The following is a 15,163-nucleotide window of genomic DNA, read 5'->3' as shown; positions in this document are numbered from 1 at the left end:
GTGTTCCTTGATTCTGTTCCAGTACAAACCTGTTCTCCACAAGTAACTGCCAACTTCCCCACACGAATCAGAGGTGGAGGACTAATGATTTCAGACACAATGTCGTTTATCAAATAGTCACGGAGAACAGTCGAACTCACGACCCCGCATATCCGTAGACCAACGCTCTACCTACTGAGCTAAGCGGGGGGGGGGGGGGGGGGGGGGGGCTCAAATCTAAATGACCCGAAAGGACTAGAAAATATAACAACACTGAGATACAGTCAGGGGGACTTTTTACGGCCACCACAAAGCAACAGAAACCTTTTTGTTACAATGATATCTGGCTGTTGATTGTCTACTGTTGTTCTAGGCAAAAACACGGATAAATGGATTTGATAAAGTATTACAGCTAATTTGAAGATGAAACAAAACTCGAGATTTCATTCATTATGATTTTTTATGCTGATTTACACAGTGATCCAATATTTTTATTTCTGTCTTTGTTTTGCTGAAAATATGATACATGTATACAAAATGTATAGAAACATAAGGAATGTGAGACTTCAGAATATGAACATATTTATTTACTTTTTCTAAGCCACTGTAATATCAAACAAATCTAATACATATAGTATAATTGTTTCACAGAATGCATTCGATAAACAAATACAACGATGTACATGTAACAAGTAAAAATACATGTAAGAACTGTTCATATAATATTTCTGTGGTTTTGATGAAGCGGGACACTGAATTATGATGCACCGATACATATCAAGGGGCGGTTTAACTTCGTTATTGCCCTCTGACATCTGAATCCTGAGCCGTCAGCGATTTTCTCCTGGCCACTTTTGACCCTACCCATACCTCTAATATATTGTTTTATGCAGGTCATTGCCACTTAAACCTTATGTCTCTTTCCTTGATATTTGATTTAAAACACACAATGTTATCGCATATCTTCGTTATACACTGATTTTCAGGCGATGGCCAAAACAACATACCTGCCAAATACTTTAATAGTGTCATCTTAAAGTTTAAAATTTGACGTTATTGGCGAAATGCTTACAGTTCACGAAAATATTCACTGTCTTTAAAACATGTAACGTGAAAAAATAGCAAATGGCGAGTAATGTTTTAGCGAATGCAAAATAAAAAAGAGAAAATTGGGCCGGAGAGCGTCAAATGACATTGACACGTTGACTAACATTTATCTACCATTTGTCCAAGACAATATGACTAAAAATTCCCTTATTTACATTACATAACAGTTTTATAGATCTATCATGACACATAAAGAAATGAGAGAACCTTTCTGGGTATTTATTGAACTCCCTCGTAGATCTTAATACCTTTTACTAAAATAAAGTAATTTTTCTGATACGATTGAATGATAGATCATAACTTTTGTTCCTTTGCACGCACATGATTTTCTTTCAAACTGAAATAAACGTCCATGCCATTCAACAGTGTAACTACAACTTTTTTGACTCTTCTTGAAACTGTTCGAAATACTGAAGCATGCATGCTCTTTTCTGCATTTCCTTTAAAAGTGATATTCTCTGCATAAAACCCTCTTTTCTTTCTAATTTCTCATTTTCAAGTAATACATCTAAATGCTCTTCTAACATCACGAAAGGGTTTCCTTGCAAAGCTATTTCTTTTAGTCTGTTCGTACATTTTTGAAATTCAGCCATCAGACCTTGTGAGTTATCAAATATATCGTTCAGTTCTTGTTTAAGATTCTTGACGAGAATTTCTTGCGAACACAGTCTTTGAGTTTGTTCAAAATATTTTTGTTGCATTTCAGGATACGTTTTCTTCACCTTTACAGTAACCCTTTCAAATATATATGGAGTAGTAGCATGATGTTGCCAATGGCATTTACCAGGACAAAAATTACAATAGCCATAAGCATTCATAACACTACATTTAGCCTTATCCGCAATAGAACATGTGCAATTGACATGGCACGATATGTTACAGTGTAGACAATTTGTTACATACTGTCCCCTCGGCAAATCCCGCTTTCTTTGTTGTTCTTCTGTGACCTCAATTTCAAAGTTTTTGTTACGCTCAAGTGAACGCCTGGTTTCTGATATTTCGTTTTGTTCTTGACGTAGGCGGCCTGTTTTCAAAAGCCCGGAGTCAATAAGCGGCTGTAGTTTCTTGGCAACAGCATCTAATTTTGACCGCTCACGCAGAACATCTCTAGTTTTTTCAAGACTGCAGCTTTCGACTCCGTCCAGGTATTCAAAGAAACTACGGAAACCTGAAACACTTATATCCCAGAACATTGGCGACAAACTTGCATTACTTAACTTTACATTTTTTGCGTAAAGGGCACAGTTATTAAAAGCGAACGTACAACCGAATGGCAGTCCGGATGCTTTCATTGCAGCCAATACTGGTGGCTCTTTCCCATCGGCAAACGTAATTAAAGAACATATATTCCTTTCTACATCATTACCGAAAAGTGACATCACTGACTGAAATATATACATCTGAGGTAAAGTTAGCCTAGCATCAGGTGCTTTTAAAAGAAAGCAGACAGCGTCAATATTTGAGATACCTTCCGGTTTTTCCTCGGAAAACAATATTCGCACTTGATCGACCATTGCTTGATCTCTTTCCATACCACGTATATCACCGAATCCAGGGGTGTCTATTATATTTAGTTGATAGCTAAGGCGACTACCATTTTCGGGATTAAGTGTATAACATGTTATCCAGTCTTCCTGGCTTAAGGCCTGAAATAGGGAATCATTCAAAAGAAATGAGCTATAATTTTTCGTGTATGCACATGTTTGTTTCAGTGACAAATACCCATATTAATTCTGGTTTAATCTTGTGTCAGCAAATTATTCCGTAGGTATAAATTTTAACTGCTTCTTTCAACATTGGTATTAATTATTACGACGGTGTAGCTAGCTTTGAATCTCTTAAATATGTATTGTAAAATATCTAAATGTATCTTTGTAAGGTTATCATTATTATTATTTGTGTTTTATATGCACAAACTGCTTTGCTTAAATGTGCTTTATATCAAAATGATACAAATTAGGCAACATTAAACAGGTTTGAGTACAAATTTCTAGTATGACTTAACTTATTGAAACAATTTGCGGGTTTTGTTAAATTTCTTATTGTGATTATCCCCCTTCCATTATTAAGTATCGTCATTTTCATTGATCATTCGAAAAAAAGATGTTCAGAACTGGTTTTGACTAAAAATATGTAGCAAATCAATACTCTTTTATCATATTAGTTTCGATCTATATATAAAAATATTTCCCGTCGTGTGGCAATGTACAGTCCATAAAATAAACAAAAGTGTTTGTAAACATGGACGGATCCAAACGGAAGGGGAAGAAGCATTTTACAGAAATGTCCCGATGGCAAAATACAATACATGTCCGTAACCCTGACCAACCTATAAGCCGGGCCAGTCTATTTTAGAAGTACAACAACACGGATGACCTATTTAAACGAGCTGTACTAAACTTGAAATTATGTTACTCAACAAACAAACCGATTAAACTGGATACAATAGTTACGCTTGTAGTAGCACTTTCTTGAAAATGATGTAGTCAAGTTTATTTAACATACCTTGTTTTCCCTTCTCTCTGCGTCCCCTTTAGTAACAACTTTAACGGTAAACCTGTATGTATCGTCCCAATTAACGCCTAGCACATAGTTGATTAATCCGTCAACGAGAGTACTCTTACCACTTCCCGTAGCTCCAACCAGTATAATTGTTTTAGACTTGTCTATCCTTACTAGAGGTTCACCTTTTGTAGTAAATGTAAAGAGAAAAATAAATGGCTTGTGTTATAGGAGGAAACGCTGCAGCAAAATCAAATGACATCTGCTTAAGTAAAAATGTATGACAATAGAGTAATGTGCTACTGTAGGAAATCTCAAGGACTCTCAAGTCAAAACGGAACCAATAAGAATGCTGATGTTTGAACCCCATATTGATGTAAGTTCAAACTTTGCATTCATAACGAACTAAAATGTTTATTTGTTTTTACTTAAATCTATAGAAAGATCATTAAATTAAGTCTGCCTATAACAGGTGTTAAAATATACAACACCCCTTACGCCTCCTAGCACTGGAATAAGCGAATAGACTACATGATCCAAAAGGATCAAAGTCATATATATATGCACGTACCAATTTCAAATGTCCGTATTTTCCCGGCTTTATGCCTTTCTGACGTTGTCTCGGTCACGGGTACTGGAAATATTGTTGGAGAGGAGTCAGCATTCAATTCGTTTGTGGAAACGGTTGCAAAACGAAATGCAGGAGACTGACATGTAGTCAAAGCATCGCTCTCTGCGCTGTAAGGTCCCTCTCTATCTAAATATACAGCTCTATCACGAAAGACGAAAGAGGCATTAGATTTCAATTTTGACAATGTAGCGGTTGTTTCCTTGTATTCGCCAGGAAAATATCTCCATCTTCTGTCACAGCCAATTTCCTTGTAGCTGATCTGATAATAGTCATCATCTCCGAAAACTAACGGTGGCTCCCACGATAAAGTGATATTATCAGAAAGTATGTCTAAGGGTCTAGGTTTTCCTGGACACTCCTAAAAACAATACATTCCAATTATTAAGACTGTCTAAAACAGAAATGTCAAACTGAGGCAAGTTAAAAATAATTCTCTATGTATTAACGACCAATAAAATGACTTATTATGCTTTATGTAATGTTTACAGCTGAAATGTTTGTTTTCAAACTCAGTTTTTCACATACAGAAAATATATAATTCTATATATTCTAAACAGAGAAAACAAAACTGATACAGCTTAAGACTACTGAAAGATATGAAAGGAATAAATGTTTAATCCATCACCATTTAAGAACATGGCTAACAGCTAGGCGTAGCTCCATATACCCCTTGATTTACTGCTCCCAATTTGTTACAGATAAAATTTAAGCCCCCTTTTTGTGCAGGAAATAGTGTAAAAGTGGTTAAAATGCAAAACACATCTTGCAAAAGGGTCAGCTCTAGATGTATGCCATTTTGTTCCCTTTTGTTACCTATACTTCTTGGTAGTCATACACTATATATTAAGCTTTGTTTTGTCTGTTAAGTGATTCTAAACATTTATAGACTTATACACTTTCTGTTTATAATAAGAAAATTTAAGAATAAGAGTGTACACCAATTACATTACCTCAAACCACGTACCGACCATGAGTTCTTTTCCTTCAGTTGAAGTGTACTCTATTCTTAGTCTCAACTATAGTCAAAATTAGGAGGGATGCCTAAATCAAGAACATTACCCTGGCCTCATTCACTCAAAGTAGAATCACAGTATGTCCTTGTTATGCAAATGAAAAATGAGTTATCACGAAAGTACAATTACCCCGTATGATTCTATTTTAGAAAACATAAAATCAACAAGTTTATGGGTATTAACAGTACTATGCATTAGGGACCGACATTTGATTTTCCTGTAGTGGGGTTGTGGGGGTGGGGGTGAATGAAATGGCTAAATGCATGTCTCTTTGGTTAAATCTTTAAATTAGAAGCAATATGACCAAATAACAGTTCCTTATTATGAGCACAATGATATCCTACTTTAAGCAAGAATGGTGTAAAATTGCTTTTAATGTTCATATACATAGATTATATAATTGGTAACATAGGTGAAACCAAAGGGGCAAAGTCAGCCAAAACTGGATGTTGATCTTGACAAATAAGGGGGATTTAGGGAATGCGTCCATGGAAAAAGAATTGCAGAACAGCTCTGATGATTTTGATGTATATGTGGAGATATACCCTCTTAACTTTTTGCATTTTGAAATTGTTTGATATAATAAATTATAGATGTGAACATCCTGAGTATATCCATTGGCCTGTGTGGCTAATCTGATATAAATGCAAACAAAACTGTTTAATAAAGTTCACCCATATCTTTTGATAATATACTGGGCCTCACTGAAAAGTTACCACTTATATATACCTCATTATTTTTATACATCATTGACGTCACCTTTTTATGGCCTGTGCGCGGTATATCACTCACAGACCCTGTCTGATTTTGTCTCCTTACCAGTTTCATGATTGTCAGATGAGAACAGCCCATACGACGTCCAATTTCACGAATTTTAAGTCCGGCGTCAACCATACTAATGGCCTGATGACGTTGAGCGTCCCTTAAATATGACATTCTTAGCAAAGATATTCTGGTTTTGAACGTTTTTCTCTTAGTCTGTCCACTAACTTTCATGTGATATGAATGATTTGCGATAAAAGTTGCATACATGTCGACTTTGCTCGGAAAAGTCATTTTGCACGTGCAGGCCATGACTCAAATGAAGTTCATTAAATTTGTCAAATCATTACACCAGTGACTACTCAGCTGGGTGGAAAACATCGTCGCGTTGTGCTTTTAACACAGTTCAGTGCGGTTTTCAAAATATAAGGGTCAATAGAGTGATAACATTTCAGTGACGCTGAGTATATTTGCTTTTAAAATAAGATGATTACTGTCTAGACCTAATACAAGGTACAAGAACTGTGACCGCCTCGGTAGCCTAGTGGTAGAGCGTCCGCTTCGTGTGCGGGAGGTCGTGGGTTTGATCCCCAGCCGCGTCATACCAAAGACGTAAAAAATGGTACTAGCAGCTTCCTCGCTTGGGGCTCAGCATTAAAATGGTAGTGCTAGGACTGGCCAGCCCGGTGTCAGTATAATGTGACTGGGTGGGGTATCATGTCACGTGTCTACGGCGTGATATTCCAGTGAGGCAGCACTATAAAGCTGGGCATTGTGCTCACTGCTACAAGTAGACACCGTCGTTTATATGACTGAAAAAATTGTTGAAAAAGACGTTAAACCCGAGCACACACACACACAAGAACTCTGGTGGGTAGAAGGCATTGTGTCTGTTTTCTGGTCTCTCCTCGACTTCAACTTAATATAATATTACTGATACCAGATTTGCTCTGAGATCTGAATTCTAGGCTTTAAAAATGTATGTTAGCAGTTTTTCACAGAAAAAAATTGTGCATTTGGTATATCCCTGGATCAGATAGTGTATACACAGTATTATATATGTATACCAGGTTTAGGAGAGTGGGGAGACCAAATCCTGCAATATGTTAGTATTTTAATCACTAAATCCTGCATTTTGTTGTGTTTTAAGAAAATCATTCCTGTCATTAACTTAACCCTTATCTGCTATATTTCTTAAATGGACTGGCCCATCTTGCAATTTAGGCAGTACCACTTCTTATTCACAGGGGTGTTCATTTAAAATTTACTGACTGAATAGTGAACAGTGCAGACCATAATCAGCCTGCACGGATGTGCAGAATTAATTTATATATTTAGTAAAATAAGGATTTTATACACTTGAAGTAAATGTCTAAAGATTTTTTTAGTGAAAGATGGCCTTCGGATATCTTTAAACAAACCTTCTCTCTATTTATGCTTACCGTTGTATTAGGAATTGCAATCGGTGTGTGGAATGCAGTAGCTTTTCTTCTCGCATGGTCCTTCACACACTCTTCACATAATTTCTCTTCGCAGGCGACACAAATGTGTTTTGCAAATGATGTTTTTTTCAGTATCATACAAGGATCACATTTTTCTACTACCTGCATATCTTCGTATTTCTCGCTGTGACCTTTAAATAAAGAAAGCAATAACTTTTCATCACTGCAATTATCAAACATAACCCACGCTTTGAAATTCATAATGTAATCTTAAAATGTGCACATGTGAGATTCATCACCCATTATAAGTAAATTTTCATAATGTGGTAACATGTGTTCGCTGAAGTCAAAGAATCCAAAAAACGAACTTGAACATTGCGTTTTGACTGAGCCGGGGGTCTATACACACCCACTACGTGTATGGTCAAACCTTTGAAAACAATTTTTTCAAAATACCATATTTAAAGCTTCGAACAATACCGTGAGTTACCCTTCAAATATTGATCGTGTTTCTACAAGAGACCTCAACATCACCACCTTTTTGATTTTTATTAATAACACTTGTTTTACATCCATTCTGGGTCAAGTCAGAAGTTTCAAACTGATGTTGTTTCTTGCCCTAGTACCAAGTTTTAGTCAAAAAATGGGAAATCTATTTTCTCATCCCTGAGGTATTGGCCCACAAAATCATCTTTGTTCCCGACAAAGCTGCAGTTCAGAGTATTGCAGGTTACATATTCGCTTATATTTTTGTACTGATTACACTTCTTAGGGTATATCAAAAGTTTTAAAGTTCACATAATCTTGTTTAGGAATTACTTTACCTTTGCCAACTTGTTTACTTCTGTGCGTTTTCTTTCTACAAACTAAATTTTGTACGTTTATAATCCTACTACATGCTACAGGGTCTACTTTCCCTATGATTCAATGATTGATCTCTAGTGTAGGTATACTTTACAGGTGAACGACAGATTCAATGATTGATCTCTAGTGTAGGTATACTTTACAGGTGAACGACAGGTATTGTCTGATGTAAATTCATGAAGAAAATTATAAAAAAATTCACTGGATGCAAATCACTCAGTCACTGAAGATATAGCAACATAGAATCACATGAACATGCAAGTACATTTATATCCATTATATCCAAATAACAGAGTTATTTTAGTAAGATTAAAAAAAAAGAAGAAAAAAAAAAAACACGTCTGTCTCATACCTCATATGGCGACTGTATATACGGATGAGTGAAAGATGATAAAGTACTTTACAACTTGAACAAAAGCAGGTTTTCAGTAAATTAGACATAAACATGGGCTATTACCAGACCGATTTGGATTCAGAGTCTTGAGAAATTACAATATGTACCACTCACTTAGGAATATATTGATATAAATGGCTTTTATGTTCTGCGTTTCTATCGCAAAAGACGTTTGCGAAATGATAATAGGCCAAGAAGGAGATTAAATCATGTGTTAAATGTCACACTAAAAAGGACTGACAGTTTTATATGTAAACGTTGAAGTACAGAGGAATGAGTTGTCTGATAAAGGGATTGGACCAACTAGTCAAGGTAAACTCTGATCTTAAAAATAAATTTAGTAGTGCAGAAATACTTTGGTTCTATGACAAAATTTCGTCAACTAAAGTTATGTAATTGTAGATTCAGAATCGCTAGAGTAAGGTTTATCTTAGTGCAAGAACGAAATAGACGATAAGCATAACTTACGCAAGTTAAAGCTTGAACGATGTAAAGCACATATAGCACAGACCGAGGAAAAGCAATCTGACTAAAGAACACTGTCGTAGTAAGGTAAGATTAGATAACCAAACTGTCAATTAAGTGTATCGTCGTGAAAACAAAAGTGGAATGATGACCTTGGATCGCTTACCTGAGTAACCGGGCCTTTAGTCTCTACAGTGTTAATAGGCTTTTCCTTCGATTTGACTAGGTTTTGACTCTTACATGACCAAGATTCGACCATGGCATACAGATCTTTAAGTTTCATGAAGATAGGATAATAAATGTGGCTTCTAGTCTGTTAAGAAGAGTTCTTTTAATTTGAATCTGTGACCTAGTTTTTGACCCCACATTACCCAGATTCGAACTTGGCCTAAACATCATCAGGATAAACATTCTGATCAACTTTCATGAACTAGGGTAATAAATGTGGTCTCTAGAATGTTAACAAACGTTTCTTTGATTTAAGTCGGTGTTCTAGGTTTTTACCCCACATGACCCAGATTCGAACTTGGCCAAAGCATCATCAAGATAAACATTCTGACCGAGTTAATGAAGATAGGGTCATAAATTTGGCCTCTAGAGTGTTAACAAGTTTTTTGTTTGATTTGAGTCGATGGCCCAGTTTTTAAATCCACATCACCCAGATTCCATTTTGGCCTTGAAATCATCAACATAAACATTTTGACAAAGTTTGATGAAGATAAGATCAGAAAAGTGGCATCTACAGTGTTAACAAGCTTTCCCTTGGTGACCTAGTGTTTGACCCTTACATGACCCAGATTCGACCATGGCATACGGATATCCAAGTTTCATGAAGATAAGGATAATAAATGTGGCTTCTAGACTGTAAAGAAGCGTTCCTTTAATTTGAGTCGGTGACCTAGATTTTGCCCTCACATGACCCAGTTTCGAACTTGGCCTAAGCACATCAGGATAATCATTCTTATCAACTTTCATAAAGGTAGGGTCATAAATGTGGCCTCTAGAATGAATATTAACAAACGTTCCTTTGATTTAAGCCGGTGTTCTAGTTTTTACCCCACATGACCCAGATTCGAACTTGGCCAAAGCATCATCAGGATAAACATTCTGATCAACTTTCATGAAGGTAGGGTCATAAATGTGGTCTCTAGAATGTTAACAAACGTTCCTTTGATTTAATTTGGTGTTCTAGGTTTTTACCCCACATGACCAAGATTCGAACGTTGCCAAATCATCATCAAGATAAACATTCTGACCGAGTTAATGAAAATAGGGTCATAAATTTGGCCTCTAGAATGTTAACAATCTTCTCTTTTGATTTGAGTCCATAGACCTAGTTTTTAAATCCACATCACCCACATTCAATTGTGGCCTTGAAATCATCAAGATAAACATTTTGACAAAGTTTGATGAAGTTAGGGTCAGAAATGTGACATCTACAGTGTTAACAAGCTTTTCTTTGATTTGAACGGTTGATCTAGTGTTTTACCCCAAATGTTTCAAACTTGGCATAGGAATCAACAAGAAAAACATTCTGACCAAGATTCACAAAGATATGGTCATAAATGTGGCCTCTAGAGTGTTAACAAGCGTTACCTTTGATTTGAGCGGGTGACCTAGTTTTTGACCCCACATGACCGTCTAGAAATCATTAATATAATGATTCTTACCGAGTTTTAAGAAGATAAGGACATAAATTTGACCTCAAGAGTGTTAACAAGCGTTTTCTTTGATTGTTTTTGATGACCTTCTGTTTGACCCCACATGACCCAGTTTCATGCTTTGCCTAGGTATCATCAAGATAATTATTTTGAACAAGTTTCATAAAGATAGGGTAAAATGTGACCTATAAAGTTTTAACAAACTTTTCCTTTTATTTGAGCGGGTGACCTAGTTTTTGACCCCACATAGCCACATGCCTGAAACCAACCTGCTTTAAGCGGTCAACCCGGTGCTTTATACAGAACTTTTTAATTAAAATTCATGGTAATAAGTACGTTTCTGGATCAGTTCAGTAACTGTAATAACTGTTTTCACAAATCTTAAATAAAAAAACTTACTTGATCAAAAGTTCATGTATGTACCTGTTTACTACATTTGTGTTTTAGATATTCCATTCATATTTTATTTGTGCAAATGTATTTACAATTTGTGAACACATGTATACTCCAGTGCTATATGATTAATTGCGTTTGAATGTTGGACTTTCGTTCTTTGTACTTGCTTTATTTTCAGGAAAATGAAAATGTTTTTCCTGTGATTCAAGCTAAATATAGATTTAAGGTTAAATATATACTTCTACTTTCATTTTCGAATCCTTGAAAACAATGATCTGAATGACTGTAAGAATAATCGCCTGAAAGTGACTCTCTATTTGTTGTCCTCGCTTTTTAGGAAATGCCTGTAATGTTATTAATATGGGATTCATTTTGTACATTTGTCTGACACTTTCTATATTCGGAAATGGAAATGCCAAAGCAAAGTGATAAACAAAACGATAAGAAAAGCTTAGGTTATATTAATGATCACGTATTGTGAAATTTATTGTGCAGGGATCAACACCTGGTGCCATGTTTACGCTTGATCAACATCTGGTGCCATATTTACGCTCGATGTGGATCAACTGCAGATTATGACAAATATCAAATACCAAATTAAATTTTGTATGAGGAATGCCTAAAACGGTTAAGAGTAAACTTGGTCACCAAAAAACAAAACCGTACTATGTTCGGTATTTTAGCTAATTTTCATAAATCCCTACTGTAACTCGTAGGCGACCCATTCGCCCAGTGATTTATTCATTTTCTGTTTTACATTAACAATAAAAACCCGTTTAGAATATTCACAATGTTAACCATATCAAAATCAAAATATCAAAATCGTTAAAACAATAAACGATCAGAATCCACACCTTAATCTTATAAAGTAAAATGATATGATGAACATGTACATTCATTCTATCTTACAAAAAGGTATAATGCCTGACTACGGCCTTGAGACTGCTTTACATAATTAATGAACAAAATTTTCTGAAATGTCGGAATGAAAGGCGCACATCTGGTACGGTGCTCCTTCAAAACAACAGACTGATCCAAAATCAATCAAAAGAATAAATCTTAAAGATAATGTATCGTTTAAAAACAGACATGGAAGAAACAAAAGAACAAATGCCATGCATCGCTTTCGAACGGTAACTAGCCGGAAGTGAATGTAACATCTGTATTTTTATATGTGAATTACATAACAACGATTAGATAACAAGTTACTACAAACATAACATGTCATTGATGTCATTTTACTTTAAGAATAAAATATACTTACTTACACTTTAAAATCTCTGAATATATAAATACATTATAAAAACATCAAAAAAGTCAATGAGGCGTTGTTAATAAAGAAAACACGTATAAGCACAATGTCATTTCATGTTTGGACGTGTATTTTACTGGGTATATTTTTTAAAGCAACTCACCCACAGTTAGGTGGAAATCTTTTAACATGTTATTTCCACCAAGTTTGGCATAGTCTGCAATTTGGCATTGAAGAAATGAAAAAGTGAGTAAAAAAGTATTAAAAGTGTGTATAAAGCAAGAAGACTGTTGATTTTCTCCATAAAATAGAAACGTTAGTCCATTTTGCACAATAACTTTAGTAATTTATAAGATATCTTACAAAATTCATATGTCACTACATTGGTGCAAGTGGTTACTTTTATTGCATCAACATTTTATTGATAATTAAAACGTCTCTTAAAAGTATGAACAAATTGCTTTATTCGGAGATATCGACATTACCGAAATAGATAAAAGATCCGTGATTGTTTGTATCAAATACATTTCATTGAAATTTCGTAAACTTGCATGCGTTGGTGGAAGTGGCAAAGTTGTGCAAATTGTGCATGTATATAATCATCATATATACAATTAAATGCGCATGTTGACATAAATTTCCGTTTGAAGCAGTTCAATGTTTAGTAATTTTCACCTATGTCAAGACATCTACATTTTGATAACGTAAAACAACTACGTTCACGAGTCGTAGATAAATGAAAATAGAAAAATGCAGGTTTCATCTGGTAGCATTTATTCAACATTTGCTAGTTTCAGATAAAAAAAAATGCATTAGAAACTCCGAATAACTAAGATTAAAAATTCTTGACAACGAAGGCGTACAAATAAATACTTATGCATGCACACATGATAGCATATTGATGAATGACACACATTTACCAAAAATAATGTTTTTGATGATTTTTCAGTAAATAAATATTTCAACAGCTATTCAGGTTGTGTTTCTAACATATATTACGTAAAACGTCTATTCAAATTGATCCGTATCAGCTTGTACTTGTGTTTCAAAATACAATGAACATTAACATGCTATAGATTAGTCGGAAGCGAAACTGAGTGATTCACGTGTATATCATGCCTTCTTTAGTCATTCAAAATACACGTCAATGGCAAGGACACCTGAACAAATGTTGCATATGAATGGTACTAGAGATTTAGTAATTCACCAATGCAGCTCACCGAATCATTTCAGGGTTATCTTCAATGATAAATACTGGGCGATAGTTCATCTCAGTAAATGATTTAATTATCTCATTGATTTTTTCTTCTTTTTGTTTTTGTTTTTAGTGTGCGTGCGTGCGCGCGCGCGCGTGTGTGTGTATGTTTTAAAAAGTATTAGACTTTGCACTCAAGCGAAAATCAAACAGGCCAAAGCTTTATCAGATCATGGTTCCAATGTTGTTTGAGCGGTGTATTTTACGTGGACAGGGTGGATAAATAAAGATGGAAATACACCTTTTTGGGGTTTTAAGTATGATTTAAAACAATGTATGGACCCGGAGCAGAAATCAGTAGGTTTCATATCACATGTGTTCATTTAACTTATATGTTGCTTTTATGCAAATAGTTTCAGAATATCACATCAGATAATAATGTAATTATTGAAACAGATCTTATTTCTAGTGTTACTTCTAAGACAAAAGCATGCGTATTTTCATTGCATTTTAGCGAAAAGCCTAATTCGACGCCGTTCCGAGTAAGTCTTTTCTTGAGGAATTCAAGTGGAGACAATCCTTTCTCACTTTGCGACTTCAAGTGGAGACAATCTTTTCTCTCTTTGCGACTTTTATTTTATTAATTTATCAAAGGTCGTTCTTACCATAACTTTTCCCAGTTTTACACTGTATACATCTCTTATTACTCAAGCTAACAAGTAAACGCACTGTATAGTTAGAGATTTTATAGTTTACTGAACAAATGGGGTATATCCAATGAATGTACCGTTTGTGGCAAATATTAAAGGGTCGTGTACATTAATCATTTAATAAATTTCAAGTGTTAGGATTGCTCCTTTTGCAAGTCAGTACATGTATCTGCTGACAAGATTAAAAATTTGCTTTCATCTTTCTTCTTGCATTTTTTCCGTTGATATTTCTGCATATGAGTACTAAGTACCCATATAGCCAGAATTCAGAAAAGTCAAGGCTACTTCACATAAACACTTAAGTCGAAACGAAACAGAAACGAAACCGAATAAGAATAGAAATCATTATGACATTTCACATATACACCGAAACCGAAAGTATATGTGCACGCACAGAATGTCGATAGTTTCATTTCATGGAAAAACAAATTTTAAATACCAAATATGGCAAAGAGATATGCTTCTAATTTTAGAAACAGGTAACAAGAGTTCAGCTTATAATGAAACACAATTTAGAAATATGACCTCATATAAATACAAATCATCGTCATGGCTAAACTTCGTTAACGAAGATTTCAGAAGGTTGCAGTCCACGTTTTCTGCAAGCATGCATATGACTGATCAGGCCGATGTGGGATCTGCAGGCCCGGTTGCAGTGAATGTACGGGTAAGTCTGGTCAGAGCTTTGTGCAATAGCTGTACGGTTCTTCCTTCTCTGTCGCTTTTCCTTCAAAATGGTCCTGCGTGTGTTCTCGAAGGAAAAGACAGCTCTGTGAGTGTCACTATCTGC

The 15,163-nt window shown here is 35.2% G+C and overlaps 1 protein-coding gene across 4 annotated transcripts; it reads right to left on the bottom strand.

Moving 5' to 3' along the window:
* Positions 1 to 548: 548 nt before the first annotated feature.
* On the bottom strand, positions 549 to 12,590 carry LOC123556761 (uncharacterized). 4 transcript variants are annotated; one of them, XM_045347712.2, is made up of 5 exons: positions 12,481 to 12,590; positions 7,437 to 7,627; positions 4,160 to 4,577; positions 3,592 to 3,773; positions 549 to 2,732 (listed from the first exon to the last, which is right to left on the bottom strand). In XM_045347712.2, exons 2-5 carry the CDS (start codon positions 7,602 to 7,604, stop codon positions 1,458 to 1,460), a joined length of 2,043 nt encoding a protein of 680 aa, XP_045203647.2. In that variant the 5' UTR covers positions 7,605 to 7,627; positions 12,481 to 12,590; the 3' UTR covers positions 549 to 1,457. The 4 variants fall into 4 exon arrangements, with proteins under 4 accessions (XP_045203647.2, XP_045203648.2, XP_045203646.2 ...); XM_045347713.2 differs by having other exon boundaries at positions 12,485 to 12,590; XM_045347711.2 differs by lacking the exon at positions 12,481 to 12,590 and adding an exon at positions 11,244 to 11,369.
* Between the last annotated feature and the right edge of the window lie 2,573 nt (positions 12,591 to 15,163).

This window comes from Mercenaria mercenaria, chromosome 5 (genome assembly GCF_021730395.1).
Source record: "Mercenaria mercenaria strain notata chromosome 5, MADL_Memer_1, whole genome shotgun sequence".
Taxonomy (NCBI): domain Eukaryota; kingdom Metazoa; phylum Mollusca; class Bivalvia; order Venerida; family Veneridae; genus Mercenaria; species Mercenaria mercenaria.
Note: the sequence above shows the minus strand (reverse complement) of the source record. Positions and strands in the feature narration are given on the sequence as shown.